The sequence below is a fragment of the Lampetra fluviatilis genome, chromosome 7 (assembly GCF_964198595.1).
Source record: "Lampetra fluviatilis chromosome 7, kcLamFluv1.1, whole genome shotgun sequence".
In the NCBI taxonomy this organism is placed as follows: domain Eukaryota; kingdom Metazoa; phylum Chordata; class Hyperoartia; order Petromyzontiformes; family Petromyzontidae; genus Lampetra; species Lampetra fluviatilis.
Window position 1 is genome coordinate 10233200 of NC_136281.1, and position 23574 is coordinate 10256773.

At 41.4% G+C, this 23574-nt stretch overlaps 1 protein-coding gene across 1 annotated transcript; it reads left to right on the forward strand.

Annotated features, from left to right (window-relative positions):
- The first annotated feature begins 3258 nt into the window (after positions 1-3258).
- Positions 3259-23503, forward strand: CCDC175 (coiled-coil domain containing 175). Its single transcript, XM_078858027.1, has 19 exons — positions 3259-3398; positions 4278-4363; positions 6005-6116; positions 6628-6763; positions 7445-7673; positions 8353-8475; positions 9682-9791; positions 14253-14334; positions 14445-14581; positions 16809-16919; positions 17852-17923; positions 18181-18316; positions 19721-19852; positions 20305-20443; positions 21914-21993; positions 22418-22570; positions 22686-22788; positions 22996-23039; positions 23336-23503. The coding sequence occupies exons 1-19, from the start codon at positions 3338-3340 to the stop codon at positions 23501-23503; spliced, it is 2214 nt and encodes a 737-aa protein (XP_078714153.1). The 5' UTR covers positions 3259-3337.
- Positions 23504-23574: the final 71 nt, after the last annotated feature.

The window sequence follows — 23574 nt, forward strand, 5'->3', positions numbered from 1 at the left end:
ACCCATGGATAGTTTGCCTAATTAATATTTTTTGGATGAAGTGTTTGCTCTTTTAGGATGGCATAACATTCAAATGGCATATTTTTAAAAGGCTAATTATATGTGTAGTGGTACACTATGCAGTGCGATAGCATTAAAGTTTAGAATGTAAATTTGTAAGCCTTTATTGCAATTCCCAAAAATACTCTATCAACACAATAGAATTGGCAAACAAGAATAGTGCCCGAGTAGCACCAGAGTAGTGTGCCAAAAGACAAATGAATGCCGACATTTATAAGTAACTCATGTGATAAGCCATTGATTACTGAGTTTCCCAATAATAAAAAGTTGCCTATTCAGCAGACCTTTAACTGTCGGGGAAACAGTTCCAAGTGCAGCTGGTGTGAGCTCACCCGTGATGAATCACGCGTCTATGATTGTGCATAGCTGCGGGTAACCAGGTACGTCTTTGTTATTACTATTATAAGTGAATGCGACGGTGATCAGGGATTGGATCCATAGCCCCACGTGGACGGTAGAGTACGAGGTACACTCACCAATTTAGATGTGGGCGGACTTGGTGTCAGGTAAGCTGCACGTTGCATTAGCTCCAATAATATATAACTGTTCAACTGATATTACTTGAGTTTCAATCGACTGACAGGAACACGGTAACGTTAATCGACTGTTGATTGAGTTGTTGGTGGTAATGATGATATGCACAATTAAGACATTGATATTAAAGTAGATTTCTACGTATAAAATATGCATAATTGAGTGGAGAATATTAACACTGGCACTCAATCCCATTGATGGAGAAATTGAGCTGCGGTGTTGTGTAGTAGAGGGTGTTTCTGATTACTATTGCAGGTAGGAGATGCATACATGTCAACCCACACGATTTACCCCGTATTATTGTACAGGGAAATTGAGTTTTCAGCTCCATACGACGTACAGCCGTTTCAATACGGGCAACAACAGAAATGTTTTTGTCTATTTGTTTGTGTTTTCTCTCCCTTGTTATGGGACTTTGTAGGATGAACGTCGATATTTGAATTAGTCTGCATTAAGGTAGGCACTGATAAGGGGTTGACAGGTATGGAGATGTTCACTTAATTTTTTATTTTTATTGTTTGCTGTTTTTTCCGCGGAGAAATCGAATAATAAGATGACGTCGCGCCTCGTGGTGAGTTTTTATATTATTATTATTACGAGTGTTAATTACTTACTCTCTGATTCTTTTGGTAAAGTCACGTAGGTAGAAAAAATAATAGATCATTACTAATACGAATCATATTATCATTAATAATACATCATTAATATCAATAATAATAGACCATTAATGCCTCGTCTACAGCAGTCTGATTCTCTCACCTGAAGACGGTCGCTTGTTGTTGCGATCGAAACGTCGTGATCTTTTATTATTTTTTCTACCTACGTGACTTTACCGAAAGAACCAAAGAGTATTGATTCCTACGGTCACGAAAACTTCAGATCAAGAGTGTGTTAATTACTTGTTTATTTTTTATCAATCCAACTCCAATCAATAGATAACGGAGTTGGAAGATGATTAAAGTGTTTTGGTGATCAAAAACTTTGAAGCAGTTGTTTGGAAAAGTTTTTAACATTTGACATTGTGTTGCGGGAGACTATTCATTGGGAAGGCACAAATTGGCAGCCTTAGAGCTTAATTGTAACATTGAGCTACTGGGGTGTTTTTTCACAGATTACATTCCTGATTTGGGTATAAGAAAGAATTTTTTATATGTTCATTGTCAGTAAAATATGATTTCTCTTGTTAATATAATCGTATAGAAAATGTAATTATTAAAAGTACGTATTGTTTTGTTTAAGCATTATTATCAGGGGCTGTAGGAGGTGCTACAGATGTTTCGGGCAGATGCCTAACGTTAGATATGAAAAATGTTTCTGGTTAAATGTTTGTTAAAAAATATGTTTCAATGTTCGATATGATAAGCGGCTGTTATCATAATTGCGATTTGGGCGGACTTGGTACTGTGACATGGAGGGTATCTCCGATTGCTATTGCAGATACGCAATGCCCTCCTGCAGACGACTTTTAAAATAAAGTTTTGCCGTTTCACAAAATCCCCTGATGCTCAGCTGTTGAGGAGTGACCCACCTCTCGGCAGGACAGAACACAGCGCTCAGTCACTGCTCATCGTCTCCAAACTTTATTTTGTTTTATTGTTGGTGTTGTTGTCTATGTGGCCGGCGTGTCACCCCCTGCACAAGGATTCGCGACGGGAGGAGAGGGCGACAGAGCGGACCGGCTACACAAGCAAACTTTAATTGTGGTTCTAGATTTGAAGCTTGATACAGTAAATTTAGCTGTGACGGTCCCACCTGATGACAGAGAGTTGTGTTGCCTCCGAAACGTCGTCATTTATAATTCTATTTCTATTATATTTTCTCTTATTTTTATTTTTACCTACGTGACTTTACCGAAAAAACCTAAGAGTATAGTTCAATTGTGGTTCCAATGTAGTTACGTCTTTGCAAATAAAAGTATCGTATTGTGTATTCTAAATAAAAGTGTATACATCAGAAGGTGTATGAAAAATAGCATCATTATTTAAATTCAAATGTTAAGATTGGCATTTGGAAATGCCACAATAAAATCAACTATGCAATCGTGTGGGTATATGTGTGCACGTGTGTGAACGCGCGCGTGTGCGCGTGCGTGCGTGCGCATGGGTGTTCATTGCGAGTGGCCGCTCACGGTCAACACCGACGACGATTATCTGAACGTGTTCTGGGCCTCCCCGAGGTGGAACTCAACCTCAAATGAGTTGCCGGTGCGCTGTGCGTCGTTAACATCGCCACTGGGAAGAGACAAAGGCGGCCTGGTTGTGGTTTTCACTTCAAGTTCAAGTTCATTTATTAGGTATAGCCCTGTGAGCCATTCGGCTCTTGAATCGGGTGCAACCGCAACAAACAAAAAACATCTTAAAGTGAATATGTAACTGAGTGCAAACAGAAAATCCAAGAAAAGACAGCAAAATATTGCAGAAAAAAACACCGTACACCAACGCTGTGTGCAAAAATCCCAGTGGGATGCAAGTCAAACAACCAACTTGCGCCCCCAACACACACAGTCTGTTGTTACAGGCTATGAATTGGCCCCCACTCCCCTGCATGCTACAGCAGGGTGCAGTTGGCATTGTTTGCGAAGTGAAGAGGTCTTTTGGCCATTGGTAGCTTCCGTGTTAGAATAAGGGGGGGGAAGTTGCTTGGCAACCGTAAAGCTTTGGCTGAGAAAAGAAAAAACCCGTACAACCCTCGGAGATTTAGCTAGAGAAATGTAATAGAGTAACATCGTCATTAAGGGCTGAAAATGGCTTCGGGCGTGGATTTACCAACTTTGAAAAGTGTCCTTAAGCACTTGCGCGACCTCGGTATGTGACATGCGACTTAAGACCCCCATCGTTCACAAACCCATTATTATTATTACAATGTGGCTAAAGCGTGTACTAAATACGCCGCACGCTTACTCACAGCTCCAAGGAGTCTTGTGCAGTAATGTGTATCCAGTAATTCCATCTATGGCTGGAATAAGCCCGCAAGGCAACGGAGCTCTTTCTGTCAGGTATAATTTATTTCGTTGCTGTGTGTTTGTAGAAACTGTTTGCGAGCCATGCCTCGCTAGCACCGTGTGCGCATCACCGCGACTTAGCCCACGGCAAAAGTAATTTTTTTAAATTTTGCCCGATATAGTGAACGCTTGGTAATGCGACAGCACGCGGTGCTCAGCTCGCTAGCTGCTCTTAGTTTTTTTTTTGGAAGTTAATTAAAACGTTAATTCAGTGACTGAGCACAATGTTCATGTGTGTACATACTTATTGAAAACGTGCAAATGTCAATTCTAGATTTGAAGTTTTCGTGACTGCAAGTATTCATACTTTTTTTTTCACTTGATCCAGTAATTTCGGAGGCAACACAAGACGGAAGCTTGTGTTGCCTCCGAAACGTCTTGATTTCCTTTATTTTAATGTTTTACCTACGTGACTTTACCAAAAAAAACAAAGAGTACGTTCAAATGTCGGTGGGTGTATGTGTCATTCCGTGTTTGCTGTGTGTGCCACGTAACACGAATATTACTCTTTCCATCTCAAGGGATCGTGGAGGTGAATTATTTTAATAAATTCGATGGTGTGTTTATATAATTGCTGTAATAATTACTCATAGCAGAACATGTATAGTTGCATTTTTGTTTAAATCACGGTGCCGGTTTGTACTTTTCTAACCAATCGTTTTATGTTTTTGTCTCGTCTCAGCACATCATCTCAAGAAGGATGAGCATGGATTTCAGGAAGAGGAAATTAGTCACTTTGAAGAAATTGCCATAGCCATGGAAGAACTTGTAAGGATAAAAAAATGCATTTCCTGATATGAAACGTACATAAGTATAGTATACTCTTTGGTTCTTTCGGTAAAGTCACGTAGGTATAAAATAAAATAAATAACGACGTTTCGGGCGCAACACGAGCATCCATCATCAGGTGGGAAAGCATGGCCTGCATTCCAAAATAAGACCATGCAGACCACGGCTTTCCCACCTGATGATGGACGCTTGTGTTGCGCCCGAAACATTGTGATTTATTTTATTTTAAACCTACGTGACTTTACCGAAAGAATCAAAGAGTATGGATTCCTGCAGTCACGAAAGCTTCAAATCAAGAAAGTATAATATATATATCCCGCATTCGTTCATTCTAAACAACTATCCATTAAAATACCGTAGGTCAAATGGAATTAATCATTACACCCACACACTGCAGTCGAGGAGACAAAACAGCTGAAATAATTGCAATATTAAGAACAAGACTTATTTTTTCTAAATTGCTGCTTCCGATGAAGGTCAGAAAAGATTTTCTTTGCATATAAATGCTACCTCTACAATGTGACACGTTGGCAAAAAAATTATATAGGAATGCAAACCTGTGATTTAGTGTGGCTATTTTTACTCCCAGTTCTATGCTGTGACAAAAGACACAATATTCAACTGTGATTTTACAACTTTTCAAAGTCATATTAAAACCTACCACACTAGAAAACTGTCCAAATTTAGATTACAACAATGCTCTCATAATGGTTATAGTTTTAGTTTGATCTTGCCCTAACAGAGATATTCTTAATGTTGGATTTCATGTATCTGATATGGATAATCATAAATTCCATGGACACTGGGTTTGTTAGTCTTGCTTCGGTTACCTTCACATGGCATTAATCCAAAGCATAAAACTTCCTGAATTATGCCATTTATTCCCAATTCAGAGCCAATAACAATGTTCAGGAAAATGAAGATGAAATTCCATTTAGAGAAACAATTTTAGTCGCAGATTAACATTTTAGAAGGGGAAAGGTACAATGTTGTTATGCTAGACAGTGCATGGCACTCTGTCATTACACAGCAATAATTAGTATACGGGAATACATAGCATTCACTTTGAACTTTAAAAAAAATTATGTCGCTCAGAAGCCATGGCAGTAGGTCGACAGTTTGGCTCATAACGGCTTTAAGTGCAACATATGGACACGGTGATGACACCGCAAATTACGATGGGTAGAGAAAACGTGAGTGAGCATGGGAGGGTTGGAGGCCAACAAAATAGCAGGGACTACACCATGAGACCACGTGTGGGTCACAGAGCCGATAATGATGGCCACGTCTTCTCCTTCTGTCACCCCAACTGCTGTTGTCACTACCGTCGTGTGGATGGGGGTGCCTCTGTGAAAACATTGCATAGGGCTGGCCGGCAGAGCATTCTGTAAAATAACTTGCTTCCACGCGCCACAAAATCACAAACAACGTTGTGACTGCATTTAAACAAGCCTCTCTTCCCATAGCTTTGTTTTAGTTTGAGCAATTTATACACATTTTATAGTCCCCATGTAAAAAAATGCTTTATGTGTATGTCGATCACGAGGTGTAACGGATAGTTGAATAGAATATCCACCCCAATGGTTTTGATCCTGCGGGTTTTTTTGTGCATTACTGCAGGATGCAAAAAGAAGACATGCTCATGATCGATTGGAAGTGGAAACCATAAAAGCGAGCCTGCTCAGGCAAAAGCTCCACACCATTCCAAATGAAATCAGCCGGGAAAGAGCCGGTGCGTAGTGGCACGGTAGCATGCCGCGCGTGTAAAGGAGTGTTCCGGACCTCCTGCACTTGACCTTACGATCTGTGAGCTGTTAATGGATCTGAGGACGGTTAATGAATCATAAAGTTTATTGGAATGTGTGATATTGGTCACATAAAACACCACAGGTATGCAATACATTAGGCTTCTGATGACAAATTGATGTATGACCCGAAAGAAATCCCTCGAAAAAAAACAAGCTTAATTCTGTTTTTAAACAAAGCTAAAGGGACCTCTTCCACATTAAGCATATTCAGTCAAAATAAGCTTTTTGTGTTTTCATGATTCGATTAATTTCAAGTAATGTAATTTACAAATGTAAATAAGTCTTTCTTGAGTACATCATTCTTGTGCTTTGCAATTGATACAGAATGAAGTAATTCATTTTTAAGAAATACTTCAAATAGATAATTGCATAGGCATGTTTGCGTTCACTCTGGATGAAGCTTTCAAGGTTGTGACAATGCTTTGTCTGTTCCAGCTGCAGTCTCGGCAGCGCGAGACACGAATTCAGCAGAGCTCAAAAACCTGCTGCATAGACTGAGCGCAACCTTGGAAGAAATTCAGGAGCTGCAAAAGAAACATAATTTTTTGGAAAATGACAATTCTGCACTGATGTCAGTCTATTGTTACAAAAAATCATTTGAAACATGCATGTAGAATATTAACAGCTAACAAAAACACATTACAGAATTTCAAATATTGTACACGAAAGAAATAAATAGAAGGCAGCATTTTTTTGTATCTGGTATACCGAATACAACGTGAATGGTAGTTCTGCTATCGTCAAAATGTTATTGCGGCGGATAGCAATGCACGTGTTTGTTATGCTCATTTAGCGTTTGGAATTAAATGGGGAAAAACACGAGCACAACTTTTCCGAGATATAGCATGCCCTTACCAAATTCACAAAGGGACTGTTCAAATGAGTTGAAGTGCTTTTTGTTCTTATTAAACTCATAATAAGGCTGATTTCAAGTTATAAAAGTGTAAATGCCATGCTATTTTCTTAACACCAGCAAAAAGATTGTGAAAGTAAAACTTTTCCTACACAGTCTAAAAACTGTAAAAAAAATATTCCCACAATGTTTTGAAATATTTTACTTTTTTTTAATGTGCTGGAGTTAAATCATATCAATAATTGTTTTTTCAACAATTTTCAAATGTCTACCAATGCCAAGAAAATGTCACGTACCAAAAACATCATGCTCTGTCGCACAGTAACCACGTATTACATGAATAGTTCATATTATGCAGCCTTGGTTATAACGTGTATATTTTTGCATTCCCTTTTGCAGGCCTGAATTGGAAAAATGGCAATCACAAAAAGATGAAATCATATACCGACTCAATGAACAGATGTCAGAACGAGCCAACATGCAGATCACACTCAATGACACACACAAGCAAATTCAAGAGTCAAGAGAGACCATCAGTCGACTGGAGGTGGCACGGGAAGACTTGCTGAAGGCCATGGCTCAAGAAAGAGCCCAGTTTGCACTGAATAAGGAGGGAATTCTTAAAGAGGTCACATTACTATTTTGTGTTTTTATAAAACTGTAGGGGTGATTGGCACAGAGGTCAGTGCACTGCTGATGTCCCGGGTTCATATCTAGATTTCACCAAACCATGATTAACCAGGTTCTCAGTCACAGTGGTCTCAGCTCAGGCACCAATTACTGCAAACACAAAAAATATACTTTTGAAATACGCTTCAATTAACTTGCCAAAATTACAGCTCTGGTAATTATAAATATTGCCATGTGAAGAAAATCACTATAATAAATGGGAAAGTGTCAGACCCTAGCGTGCATAAAAGGTCACTTTGATGGATCTCTGAAGTAGTTATTTGATTTCACCTTCCACTAGTTATTCTTCATGATGCGGTGATACACTGCTCTGAGAGCTCCCATTGGACATTTCTTCATCTTTTGAAATTACTTCGGTAACACAGTACACAATTGGAATAGAATTGAAATAAAAGGAGAAAAGTATGCTTTTGAAAAAGTATTTTCATAAATCTAACTCTGCACTCTAAGTTGGATAATAAAATAACATCTCCCCATTCTCACCGTTAACATTTTATAGGCTGGTGTGTACAGTAAAACCATAAGCACTGGATGTATGCACTTTTGATTCACAAAAACCATGAATTATTAATTTTATGTAAATTACATCGAATGTATCTCCGCGTGTTTGGTAGCAGATGGAGAATGAGAAGAGGCTCGTGGGAGCACAGAGGGAGATGAATGCAGAGAAAAGAAAGGATGTGGAGCAAGTGACTAAGGAGCTGAGTGACCAACAATGCAGACTCGATAACCAGTATCAGGTACACACCGATAGCAGTTTACTCCTGTGTAAATTAAAAAAACATGTGGAAAGAAGAACACTTTTTTTGTTCAAAATGTATTCAAGATTATCTTGTGACGGCAGGGGGGGGGGCTTACAATGTGCATTTTCCTGTCCCATGAAAACACTGAACAAAGTTGGACATCAATAAAAAGAGTGTTTTTATTCTTGGACGATGAGATAAAATGCATGTGCTGTTTACCAAAATTATATCCTACCACTCGTAAACCCTGACTTCAATTCCCAGCCGCGGTTAACATCAGTGATGAGCGATATCTGTACTTGTCCTGGGCCCCACCCCCCTTTCATCAACCACACTAACTAGAGTAGGGAAGTATGGTCCAATAAAATCACATGCCTGACAAGGCATGGGGGAGACTTTCATCCAGAAATATGTTGATAGCTTAATTTTTTTGCAAACATTTCAAGCAACATCGACAATAACAGTCCACGCAGCACTTATTTATGTATACATTATATATATTTTTTAAACCTCGACTTTGACACAGAATCCTTCTTCGCACACATAACAAGAAATGTTCCCAGGATCGTCCCGTTTTTTTTATCGAAGCTGTCTTTTGAAATCTATAAGTCTTCCCATGACATTAAAAGTCACCAGATGTTGACATTTGCTTAACAACGCAGCACTCAGCCTGATGCGTGTACATGTACAATAGCTCCCCCCCCAACAACCACCTCCATCATTGAGAAATATTCGTCTTCCAAATTATACGTCCCAGTTTTTAAATCCTTTATATTAAGTTCACTTTCTTGCTTGCTTGCGCGCTTACGACCGTGCAAATCTCTCGGTCGTTTTTTAACCCACTTCCCGTGATCCAATCGAGCTGACATTTTGCACACAGACTCGTTGTGCGTGACAATTTATTTTCGTGAAAAAAAATGTCCAAAATTTTCCATTTTTTAGGAATTTTTTTTTTTCATATTTAATTTAAAATACCAATGTGATAAAAATGAAACTCTTACTCAAGAAAAACAGAAATGAATAATAAAATAAAATCGATGCCACGCATATAAAGGATTTATAGTGAAAAACATTGTTTTTACGGGTTAATTTTTTTTTATATTAAATACATATATACCTCAAAGGTGGCAACCATATCTGCACTATATATTGAGATCACCTCGAAGGCTGCCTGGAGCCTCATTAGCGTCGTGCGCCTTGTAGCTGCTGAGTCGCGTGCAGGGTTCGCTGGCGCTACTGGAGGCGGCTCGCGTGCGGGGAACGGCACGGCAGGAGCAGGGGAACCAGCAGCAGCAGGAGCTGCGCAAACGCAGGTGCAAGAAGCCACTCGCAGCAGAGCGGTTGCACTAACAAGAATGTGTATACATTTAGATTGAAAGCTTTCGTGACTGCAGGGATTCATCTTCTTGGTTCTTTCGGTAAAGTCACGTAGAAGGGAAATAATAAAATAATAAAAATAAAACATAATAAAATAATTCTCACCACCAAGCTTGGAGCGTAAATATATATACAAATATATATGTACAAATATACGCTCCAAGCTTGGTGGTGTTTCATTCTTCACCTGAGGACGGCTGCTTGCGTTGTGGCCGAAACGTCGTGAGAATTATTGTATTATGTTTTATTTTTATTTTATTATTTCCCTTCTACGTGACTTTACCGAAAGAACCAAGAAGAAGAATATGTGTGTGTGTGTGAGAGATTATCTGTTGCATCTTAACGGTCATCTCAGTCAGCCAAAGTATGGCACCTGCAGGATCTGTCCCGAGACCTGTCAGCGAGCCTTCGACACTTCACGTGGCCTCAAAGTGCACCTGGCCTGGCACAGGCGCCGTGGTGACGTTACCGTCACTTAGTGGCGAATGGCAGGTATTGGTATTGATTATAATCATACTCGTAGTATATGAGAATACAGGCAGACCTCGCTTAGTGCTCAAGGTGCGTTCCTGGAGAAGTGAGCGCTAATCAAATCAGCACTAAAAGGGGCCATTATACCATTATTTTTATGGGGATGTGTTCCCGACAGTGTTGTTTCTTTCGTATGAGCTATATATGAGAGCTTGATTGAGGTATCGGTAAGAGCGCCAATAATAATCTAGATGTTAAACATGATTTCATGAATAAAAAATAATTTATTATTACGTCAGTAAGTATCTACCCACGAGTGTATTCTACAGTACTTCTATAAGGCAGCGGTGGGAGACAAAGCGCAATAACGAGAATCGGCAGTCTACGGCGTCGCGCGAAGCGAGGTCTGCCTGTAATATTTATGGCCGGATGATCTGCATGGATTCCTGTCTGGCTGGGTGCCGCGCTCCAAAGCGCGCAAGCGTCGGGGTTGGTGATGTCACCGCGCACATCTGCGTGATGACATCACCCGCATCCCCAAAGCGTTAAGCCGGGCTCATGCGTGCTGAAGTCACACCTCCCCCAAGCGTGTATCCGACGCAAATGTACAGGATATCATGCTATAATATAATCATACTGTCTCTGTCACACTACCATACTATATTAGAACAAAGGAGGGAGGTGAGGGAGGGAGACAGAGGAGGAGAGACGGAGAAAGGTGCAGCGAGAGAGTAAAATGGCATGCAACGGATAGGAAAGAAAGAGAGAAAAGCGGAAAAAGGACAGCGTGGGAACGTGATATGCAGTGGGAGAGAGGATTAGGAAAAGGCAAGAGAGATTGAGGTGGGGAAATGAGAGGTGCGAATAAGGATAGTAAGGGTGAGAGGTGAGAGAGAGACACAGGGAAAGAGATAAGGGGGGTGGGTGGATAAATGTGCGAGATGAAGTGGAGAGAGGAGAGGCGACAGAGGAATTGAGAAACAGAAAAAGCGAGACATAGAAATACATTTTGATATACAGTACAGAGAATGGAATAGAAATATGGGGAAATACAGCACTATATATAAGAATAAGAATAATACTTTTGCCGGCCGATTGACTGGGAGGGACAGACACAGTCACGTTTAAAGGACGTGCTGGTTGCTCGTACTGTGCAGGGACTCCTCTACTTACGAACGAGTTAGGTTCCAGAGGTCTGTTCGTAAGTCGATTTGTTCGTAAGTCCAACTTTACTCCTGTCGATTTCAAACATGTTGTACAGCATCTACACTAAACACGTGGAATGGATTTAAAAGTTGTATAATCTCCTGTCGATGTAGATGCCACTGGTTCTTCATGTTCTGCAGATGTAGATGCCACTGGTTCTTGATATCCTGCAGATGTAAATGCCACTGGTTTTTTGTGTTCTGCAGATGTAGATGCATTCCCAGAATTTCTGCCTGGGCATAAATTCTGGGAATGCTGGGTAATGACACCAAACAACCACCGCCATCTATTACGAGGCGATTGAACTTACGACTCTCGGTCGGAACAGGCAACTGGACATACGGACAGGTTTGTTCGTATCTCTGAAAGTTTGTAAGTCGAATGTTCGTCGGTAGAAGAGTCCCTGTATATATAATAGAAAGCTTTCATGCCACTGCCATCACAGTATCACCAAAAATAATGTTATTAGAAAGCTCTATGCGATGAAGAAATGCCATTGCCAGAAATGTCGCCAATTTCAGGCGATGTTATTGATGAGTGTGCTTTAGTTATCGCTCTTTGTGCTTTCATACCACTGCCATCACAGTATCACAAAAAATAATGTTGTTCCATTGAAAGGACTAAGTCGACCGCAGTGGAGAATTGATGCAATGTTACTCACACTTGCGCTATGAATTCGGTGGCACCTAAGTTAGATTTCTAGCCACATCTAATGACGCCATCAGTGAGTAATGTCTGAATCGGTTCTGAGCATGTGCTCGATACCAGTGTAATATCCTACTACCCATGACAAACTTTGGGGTAGAGCAGTGGCACACATTGGTTAAGGGCACTGTGCTACAAACCCGATAAGCCCCTTCACCAACCTTCACTGACCAGCATGGACAAACAGTTCGCATGACTGACACGGCATGGAGAGGCTCATCCAGCAGTGAATAGGCATCGGGCTATTGATTATTTAGATTGTATTAATTAGTGCCTAAAATTATCGTACAATCATTGGATATTGCTGCTGCTGTACAGCTACTGTGACACCACATTGGATGCCTATGATATTTTAACTTAGGTGTTCTAGACACCAATTGTGAATAATTATTCCTCTTATTTACCCAGAAAAGCCTCACTGAGTCATAAGACTTCGTTTCACGAGGGTCTTGCATTCAGATGTGTGTCCAATCCATGAATGCCTGTTAAGTATATGGGAGGAAACTGGAGTACACGGTGAACACCCGTGCATACAAGGCAGGGATGTTTAAAGCTCCGCATAGATAGATTCAAGAATAAGTTTCTCTAATACCATTGCCCATCCATCTTGTAGTCCAAGCCGACAACAGTGACCACATGACAGTGGTCATAAGAAAATAAAGAATTCCGTTAAATGACCAATTATAGCTCTGGACCTGCAAAATTATATTTCTGCCGACATATTAATGTATTGTCTCACCAACGTATAGTCAATGGAGTAGTAACTACCCAAACCTTCCATTAAATTCACCGCTTATTGCACCAACTTTAACTGGGCAGCTGCCCATGGTGTGGCTGTAATATGGCTGCCGTTTTGCAAGAGTTTGCACTCTGGCATTTAAAAGTTTCACGTGACACACACGCACATGGCATGGGTAATGGATGAACACGGTAATTTTTGATCGATTGGTTTGGATTTCAATGGCAGTCGTGTCATCAAATACACGGTTCGCAGATGGAACTAAGCAGCTGCCTGAGAAGAACGGTTCTTTGGGTAAGCGCAGCCGACTGATGCATAATACATCACCGCTACATTCCAATTAACAAATTATGCATGCTGCTGGGTTGCGTAAATTTTTTTCTACAATAAAAAAAAACACTCAGACTTCCAGTCCACAGGGAAGGCCTCCTCTAATGGTGATCACACCACAAGCCGGAGTCTTGTGCTGCCTCTGCAGTCTGAAGTCAACGGCATGTTTTAGGCGATAATTTAAAATATAACCTGGGAATTGTCCTTGTGGGCGCAGTCTAAATGGCTGTGCACGAGCGGAAGATTAATCAGTAATGAGTGACAGATGAAATATATGCTTGATACGCCCCTGTGATTGAACGTTGCAGGGTTGAGCAACTGCAGGTTATGCTGGTGGAGCACAATTTTTCTTTTTCATGTCAACCAATCTTCTCTAGTTAATTGCATATGGTTCAAAGAGCTTTAGATGTGCCTGTTGATAGACTGGCATGGACATATGAGTCCAGCTCATGCGGGCTGCTCATTTGTGTATGTTTTTTTTTACAATTTATTTAAGCAAGATAACACGAACAATGCTCGTACTGGAATTGTTGTGAACGGTAAAGGATGCAGTCCCGAAAATACTCGCTCATGCCACTGTTGCTGGAAGGGCCTCCACCAGAGGGAGCTCAAGAGAGTCCTTCTAGAGGGTATATTCGCCTACTTGTCCACGCTGACTGCATATCTTGGAAGAGGTTGAAGTATCCGTAATATCTACGCCACCACGAGCAACCTAGCGATCGACTTAACCGCAGTGTTCACGTTCACACTGCTGGGTGGACAGAGGTGGAGTTTAAGAAACGTGCCCATTGTTTCCAACTGCATGCTGCACGGGCAGATTGAACCGGATCGCAAGTCCAATGTGTGAACAAACCCATCACGGCAGAAATTCCTGAAGTGCCGATACTTGTTTGATTGGCCAGAGTTGTCGTGCAAATATATATAAATCTTACTGTTTATCTTTCAGCAAACGCTTAACCGAGGGCTTGACACACGCATCTCAAACACTCGGCGAAAGAATTCGCGTCCTCCGTGAAACGCAATCCAAGGTAACATTTGCATCACGCCACCCAGACACTAAAAACCTCCACCCCACGGTGCACAGGAGGACATGCTCGCTGAGCTCACTTCAACTCTTTCGTGCCAAACTGTGCATCAGATGAATAAGGCGATGGCAGACGCTGAAGAGATGAAGAAGAGTCTGCAAGCTCGGCGCTCCGACACAGAAGCAAGGCTCGCCCAGGCACGGGAGCTGGAAGCCAAAGAGCTCGCGAATAGAGAGGACGCAATTAAACAGTGAGTAGGAGGGACAATCTTCATTTGAAGTTTTTGTGGCTGCAGGAATCCATACTCTTTGGTTATTTCAGGAAAAAAAATAACGTAGATAGATAATCTACGTGACTTTACCGAAAGAACCAAAGAGGAGGGACAATGTTGCACTGACAAAGGAAATCATTTAAGGGTGTTGAGTGCATATTGAAAGCGCTCTGAGGTGCCAGGTTTTGGAGCATGACCCAGACTGGAACTGAAGTTGGAATCAATGGCCCTTATCAAAGTGATGCTTTAAGCACTACCCACTAACCCAGTGGCCCAGCAGTGCACATACAGTCGTACAATCTATCAAAGTGAGCACTTTGATAGCTGGGAGCTCCATGTCTAATTTTATATTTGACGTCATTTTGAGACATGTTGCTAAGTGGAGGTACATTACAACTAGATTAACACTATTCTTTGGTTCTTTCGGTAAAGTCACGTAGATAGAAAAATAAAAAGTGAATAAAAATAATAAAAAACAAAAAAACCACGAATGTAGACTGTAGCCTGGTTCTTATTTGGAGTGTACTGGCAATCTATAATGTAGCCTGGTTATTAAGTTTGGTGAGTGTACTGGTCTGGGTGATGGTACTGGCAGTCTATAATGTAGATTTATATTCTTTGGGTCTTTTGGTAAAGTCACGTAGATAGGTTCAAAGAAAATAACAAAATAACAAAAAACTACGACGTTTCGATCACAACACAAGCGGTCGTCATCAGGAAAAAGGGGGTTATCTTCTTTGAACCTATCTACGTGACTTTACCGAAAGACCCAAAGAATATGAATTCTTGCAGTCACGAAAGCTTTAAGTCAAGATTTAATGTAGACTTATTATTGGTTCCTAAAAATAAGCACTGTTTGATAACACTAATTGTGTTGCGCTAATTTGTAGGTTTTTTGCCGTTGTGCTGCATAGATCTGTGATGTGTTTTCGGGTTGTACCACGAGTCTTTTGGCATGCCAGTCTATCAGCAGCACATTTGTCATGCAGTACAACAAGAACGCAGAGAGCTATCCCAATTTTGTTAGTGTAGCTGTGAAGGACGCATTGACGGTGGGACATTGCCTGGTAAAATATAGCCACTTTCACAGCTTAACAATTCGATTTGACACCAATAACATTCACAGTTTCACACTCATTGGGCCATTTAGAATTAGCTTAAGCATAGAGAGCTGTTATCCTGGCCCCTGTGTGGTCACAACTGGCCCCATCGACACTGCAATCGATACTGGTTCTTTTAGGACTTCCCACTGAAGCGGTCTCAGGGATGGTCGATGGAGTCTCATTTATCAGGGATCACTTCTAGGAGGAGCTAAGGTCAGCAATGTTCACACTGCCAAGATCCATTTCTTTGAGCCGTCATGAATTGATTGCAACTGAATGCACCGAGTGCAACAATACTTTGTGTTATCGCTACCTTTTTAAAATATATATGACGGTTCCATTTACACAGGTGTGAAATAATCATTGGTTTATTGTAACATTCCTTTTAACATAGAGACATAATTCAGACTATACATTTGCATCATTTTCTGATTACATAGTAGACAAAAGTGCGCGCAAAAAAATAAGCAAAAGTATCGTGCACGCTCATTAACATCAATAACACTGATGCATCTCATTAAAGCAACCATTACGCGCCACATATTTGCATTTAGATTGCTATGAAATTCGCCCAACATGAATAACAAATATTCTAATAATGCAACTTGAGACAATTATTAATCAACGCATATTTACATTCGAGAGCGTCAACATTGTGCAAACACCTCGCGGCGTAAACCTGTGATCGAAATGGCTGCAGGTTATGCTAGGTGCCCACGAGGGCCACTATTCTGTGATGTAAGCGGAGGTGCTGTGCGTGATTCACCACGTTCGACTCGGTTTCTAACGCACACACGCTCCCCCATGATACCTAATTCCTACCGACTTTCCACATCAGCCGAGCTCCCATTCCTCATGTAAATCACATCATGTTTGCACATTACGCTTATCTGCTCATTTGTCGACATGGGACGGCTGTCTGTGTTTGGCCTCCAAAGACTTAAAAAAACAAAGTTTCCAGGAAAATACTTACAAACCTAACATGTAATGATGGCTAAATATTTTGTAACATCTAGGGGCATTTGCAAACATTATGATTTGTTACTCCACTGCCTCCACCCCCTCCACCCCCCTTTTCATTCTGGTGCTTACACGTTCGTCAGGTTTCAGGCGTCAAGATCTTTTATAGATGAGAAGACAGAAATGATAGCACGACTCCAGCGGGAGACGGTGGATCTGGAGGAATCCATGCGAGAGACGCAAGAGCAGAGCAAGTGAGGCTGCCACGCGCGACGCAATGCTGCATCGTCTGACCCTTGCATTCACACGACCCTGCCCTTGTTAACGGTCTGCAGAAAGAGAAAGCAGAATGAACGATGCCGACACTTGGCTTCCCGTCAAATTGTTCGTGTTTGATGTGTGTAAAGCAATGCTGTCTGAACCTCTCATTACAAGAGAACAAATGCCACAATTTTTTGTTATATAAATAAAGATGATCAGACACAGAACTGCGTATATTTAAATTATCATTTACCATAAATAATTCAGTCGATTTTGATTTCACACTGTGCTATAAACAACTTGAGTTCAATTCCTAGTCACGGTTCACAATATTGGCAAGTGATATCCGAACCAGTCCTAGGCCTTATCTTTACCAAGCCTCACTGACCAGTGTGCTGAAGTATGGACAAACAACCCCCATGACCAACATGGCACGGTGAGGCCTTCGTCCAGCAGTGGATTGACAAAGGGCTGTCGTCTAATATTTCAAAAATGTTATTGTATATGTTCACCACAGCTGCAGGAACTGGCCAAAGGTAGTATCAACGGCTTTGGCCATGATGACCCTTTTTATCTTGAATTCCATATTTAAAGTGTCAGTAACACCGCTATGCTGAACTGTTTATATTATATGATGTAAAAGGGGCTACGTCAGATAACAAGGGGCACTATGCTCATATGGAAGTGGCAGTCGTGACATTGTTGCACAGAGGTAATGTTCGGCTTATTATAAAGCCCATCTCTATGTACTAATGAAGTCATTTCTGTGTGAGATGGCAGCAGTGAAACATGAATTAATAAGTGTGAGTCTGTTCGTGCTATGGATATACCATGTCCTAGCCCTTTTTAGCATGCCCCACATTCTTTTTTTTCCTAATTATGACTTATTTTGTTCACATTTTCACATCTCCCATTTTAATGGCAGGGCAGTAATGAATTCCTACAACCAGCAGCTTGAAGAGCACAAGGAATGGCTGGCAAAGGCACGGCAGGAAAGGTGAGATTTCTTGGCTTTGGTTAAGAAGAGGATACATTTATTTTACACGAGATGGGAACCGGTGAGCCACACAACTCTCGGAATTTCACGAGCTTTTTCCACTCACGAATTCAAAATGCAAAACTTTATTCGCAGCTTCTGACTGCTGAAAGGTTGAATGCATATATCCATTTTGTCTCGTGAGCGTTTTCTGCTAAACAATGCAATCCTCTACAGGATTCCTCCTGCTTTTCATAACGCTGTGTATCTTTTGTGAGGATGGCGGTAATCTCCAAGAAGGAAAGTATCCAGATGGAGATCAGGGAAATGAGAGTGGAAGCAAACAAGTTCATTCTGCAACTAGACGGCCAGCTTGAGAAGGATGCGCAGAAGCAGAGAGAACTCACAGATGAGGTTGGCACATTTCCGGCACGCTTAATTACAATGCACATGCCCAAATGAATGTTACATTTTTCATTGATGTGTAGTGACATCACGGATGTCACTGTGTGTTGCCGGCCCTAGAGAGACACGGCGTGCGATGTACTTACATTGTGGACATCATGTATGTAGCGACATCGTGTATGTCACTGAGTAATGCCGGCTCAAGCGAGGCACGGTGTGCGATGCATTGTCATCGCGGACACCCCATAGGTGGGTGTAGTACCAGCCCTAGAGGGGGCTCGGTGAGCGCTGGGATAGCGCTCAGTGGCACCACGCGTGGCGTGCAGTGCCGACCCCTACAGGAGGGAGTGTGAGAGTGTCAGCCATGGGATGAGGTTACCCAAGGCCATGGCACTCTGGTTGACCCTGGAAGGCACGTGACCAGTAAGATCTACACAGGGGCCCCAGGTGAGGGCTTGGGGGGTGGTCACGTGTCAGGGTGAGATCCTACGGGAAGGGTCGAGAAACGACAAGGAGGTTTCTCGAAGGTGGTCGTGGCCAAGGGCGGGGCCAGCCACGACCCAGGAGCAGGTAAACCGGCTCCGCACAGGGACCGGGGTTCAGCTTTGCTGTTGTCATCTGAAGATCTACGATCTACATTCTACGTCCGAGAAGAAGTCACCAACACGTGGACGAGGACCCAAGCCAGGGCCCTGTCCGTTGTAGCTACTCCCAGTGACTAGCGTAGTCAGCCTTGTGGTCCACCACCATAGGTTATCTGGTAAAGGGGCAGTAACCCCTTTGTGTCAATGTGTTGGTGTTAATAAATATGTGTTGCCTCCAAAGAGTACGTCTGCGACTCAGTTAAATCCACTACAGATGTATGTTAAAATATTTTTTTTTTGTATAAGGTGGTGCAATCATGCACATAGTTCCTGTTATAGCGACAGTAGTTTATATATCTTCAGTTGAGTGTTAAAAGCAAACATTTTCAGAAATAACTAGCTTGTAAAGGGACTTTTAAATAACATAAAATAGTACATTTTGGCGATGATGTGTTGGCAGTGGTAGATAAGCAAACAAATAACAAAAACGCTGGGCATTCGTCAATTGAAAAAATGTACGTAACTGATGTGTCAGGCAATTGCCCTGCTTCATAGCACACGAATGAAAATGGTGTATGTGGGCTACTTAAAAGAAAATGGACATTCACTGTATTATCATAAAATATACAATCGAAGCAAAAAGCAATAAACACATCTGAAATGATCTCAGAGCTGAAAACGTATCACCTGTCCTGGATTATAGAAATTGAACAAATTACAACCTATCCAGAATTCCACAAGATTCAATTTCATTTGGAAAAGCTTACAAAATCTTGCAAATGTCAATGAAAAGGTGAACTGAAGACGCATCTTTTTTTCCAACGTGTAGTCCAGGCAGCTGCAAACGGAGATAGCGGAGAAAATCCAGATGATCCCCCGTCTGCAGCAGCACCTGACAGAAGCAAAGGAGCAGTGTCGTCATCTGGAATGCGAGCTGACGGCCTGCGTCAAACGCATCGAGGTCTGTGCTCTTAATCTCCAGCACCCACCCCCACACTTACAGGAGTATCTGTATTCTGCCAACAGAAAATGGAAGTAGCGTCCTTATAGGTTGTGTGCGTTTGTGTATGTGCACAGGGGTTTTATTCACGCCTGCATGCATGTTCATTCATTGCAAGTGATACTCTAAATATATTATCCTGGGATTTTTTTTCACAATATACTGCTTTAAAAAATACTGAAAATGAGAATTACATCGAGTTTAATATGTACATGATTAATCAAACATTTCATTGTATGTTTTAGAGCCCATTTTCCCAAAGTTACCTGAAAATAATGTCCATTTTCTGTGGTTATGTAAATACTGATTGGCAGATCTCACTTGCAGGAAAACATGATATCTCAGCATTCTCCCAATACTTTACCCTCAAACAATGAAGCAATAACACTTGAAGTTGTATCAATTGCGTTCAGGAGGAGTTGGTGCGAGTGACAGAAGTCTGTGAGCAGAAGGAGCAAGAGATGCAGCAGACAGCCCCTGTTCTGCAACAGCTGCAAGCCGAGCTGCAGGAGGCACAGAAGCTGTACAACGAGAGGAAGCACGAGATCGCAGGTGGTGCCTGGGGCATCACCAAGGCCTGGGAGGGGTGCCCAGTCTGTGAATGTTAAGACTAATACGCCCTTTATATATCCAGAAAGCTTCCACGTGGGACGAAATTTGAATAGCCAGAGAAGACCCGCACGGAGGGTGTATCACTCAAAAGCTCCCCTGTGAGGAATTTCATAATCTATTGCGGTACTTCCATCTCTTTACATTGCAGCCGAAGCCTACAGCACCTGGTGTTTGTTTCCAGACTGCAGCCCCGATAACATTCAGAGGGACTGAGCCCCCTGTTAATTATTAAGTCAAACATTTTTGAAAGACTCACATCGGGAATGAGAGCTAGAGCAGAATACATGATAGACAAGAGCAGAACTTACCATTACTTGTTCTGTTTGGCGTTTCACATTTTCAGCAAAGTTCTTATTTAAGATGGTTAACCAAATCCATGAATGAGTTTTTTCATGATTAGTTCTGTTTGGCGTCTAATATCAGTTTAAAGTTTAACGTTGAATGTTAAGTGCCCCCTTCCTTTTAAATAAGGTCAGAGTTCATGGTTGCCAGACAATCCGCTAAGTACTAACCAGACTGGTTAGTAGTTGGCTTCTGAAGTAAGAATTATTCGGCGTGATATGGCCTAAATAACCACTCACTTTCTCACCAGCCTGAAATTGAGGCTTTCATAACACAAACGTGTGGCGATGGCAAGAATGAATACCCCATCCTCTAGAATGTCAATTTATTTTATAAAGCATTGGGTACAAACAACCCTCACTTGTACTTACATGCTGGTAAGGGGAGCTGGGAGAGTATATCATCTTACCTGACCATGTAGACGCATTTCTTAATTGCTGCGACATTGATCGATATGACATGTTAAATTTTACAAATGCTCCTGTACATTCGTACATCACTCAGAGAAGCCCTGATGAAGCCCTGAGAGGCGGTATCATTCACCATTGCTGAGTACAGACACAAGGCAATTGGTTCCAATGCATATCGGTAGGCACTAACGTATTAAGACATATATATTTTACACCCCGGGTGGGCTTTACTCATATTTTCAAGGATTAGGGCCGAGATGCTGGAGTCAAATAAAACAATCATTGCACCTGCTGTGATCATGGGAAACCACGTGAATGTGGCCTCTGCCGCTGCGCAAACACCCCCCAGGCCTGTGCTCTTTCAACCTCTCTCAACATCGCAAGAAATTGTGAAAAACAAACTCTGCACTTCGGATGAAAAAAAAGTCGATTTTCATGATGTGATAAGTGAAGAAATCATTGTGAATAAAAACTGGCTCTATGTAGGTTACTCAACAATAGATGCACAATCTGAACTCACCTACAGCTACCTTTAAAAAAACCCGCACACTATTGGACTTTGATCCACGAGAATGCAGATTTACACCGACTGCGGGTAAATCCAGACTGCAGTAATTTACTGTGCACGTATTTAATGGACAACTCTTCTAAATTGCAGCCATTAAGAGTAAAAGGAGACAGATGGAAGAAATGTCACGTCAGATGCAACAGGAAATCGAAAACTTCAGCACATCAAAGGTAGTACTTAATTATCCACGCCTAATGTAACTGTACCACATTAAGATGTTTAGTGGGGTAGGTTGCTATTGTCCACTGCTGTACATTTCACAGTTGTGCATTTAAACAATTAAATGTTATAGACATTCCATTTGGCCTTAAGACTGTAAGCAAGTGCTATGAACGACCACTTATTTAGACCACCAATGCTTACAGGGCTGGCGTGGCCAGTACCATATCTAACTTTGCCTTTCTACGCAGTATTGATGGTGACTACACCACAGCCCCAATTAATTATTTTAGCCAAGCTAAAGCAGAACAAAGTTGTTCTTGGATAATTGTAATTGTTACCGTGCAATCAGTAATCAGACCCATGACACTGGGATCGTAGTGTCTGTTACTCTGACTGCTATACCATATGCACACACGCACACATTTGTTACAGGGACAGTTGCAATCAGAGTTGCAAGAGGCCAGAAGTGAGTTTCTGCAGCAACTCAAAGACCAAGGAGATGAGCTGCAGGCGCTGGAGAGAAACATTTATGAGACATGTGGGAAACGGGAACAAGTTACGATGGAAAACTGCCGATTTAAGCTGGTCAGAATTAACTATCTTCTCCCACAACATGAACGTTACGCGCGATTAAAAGCATTTAGTTGGTTTTGTGACTTAATGCGATCAAACTTTTAACCTCATTGCAAATCACTTTCAGTGTAATGTCAAGTTTTCAGAAGATATTTCCAAACTTGAAACCGATGCTGAAAATCACGAGCAAGCCATGAAAGACCTTGAGAAAAATCGTGACACTTTGGAAGGTTGGTGTTTATTTTAACGTTGAAAGAAGTAACCATCCGATTATGATATACGAATTAATTTTAATATAAGGAGCAATGTATTTTGAACTTCGTTCGCACCGTATGTAACCAACCGTGATAATCGTAATTGCAGGGAATATTCCTTAACAGCTACACACAACTAGCCTTTAAACTTGTTAACCATACATTTTTTTCCTTTTTTTTTAGCAAACCTCCAAGAAGGCTGGGTGAGATGTGCCAAGTCTCAGAAGGTAGGATTAATACCGCTTGTGTTCATGCCATTACCGTGCCTAACGATGGCTGTAATAAGAATCTGGGGATCGCTAACCACACTTATTTTAAAGATAGATTTTTCCAACCCATTGGGAGGGAATTTTTCTTTGGATAATCGAGTTTGAATAATGAAAAGAAATGCAATATTTGATCATACAAACATATTGTAGTGATTGAGGAGAAATCAAAAACACTAACGTGAAATGTCTGCAAAAGAAACTGTCAAAAACAGTCCAGCCGTGTGGGTCACAGTGCTTGAACATTTCTCTCTTAGGAATACGAAGAGGGAGATGAGTGCATTGTGGAGAGTCTGCTGGAGCTCATGAAGAGAACCCAGCGACGACAGATTCACATTGGGAAAGTAACCTTGGGACTAGAAGATCAAATGAGTCTCTTTGGTAAAATTCTGGACCGAACGACAAAATCCTGCCCGCTGGGATAGTTTTACTCATGTGCACTTATCGCCTGTGCCCTCAGAAGCAACTGTAAATTTCTTAGAAAAACAAATTCACT

Coding starts and splice junctions, on each gene's coding strand:
- CCDC175 (XM_078858027.1), top strand. CDS start 3,338: ATGGCTTCGGGCGTGGATTTACCAACTTTGAAAAGTGTCCTTAAGCAC. Junction 17,924..18,180: donor GCAAAGGCACGGCAGGAAAG/GTGAGATTTCTT, acceptor ATCTTTTGTGAG/GATGGCGGTAATCTCCAAGA. Junction 22,571..22,685: donor AAAACTGCCGATTTAAGCTG/GTCAGAATTAAC, acceptor AATCACTTTCAG/TGTAATGTCAAGTTTTCAGA.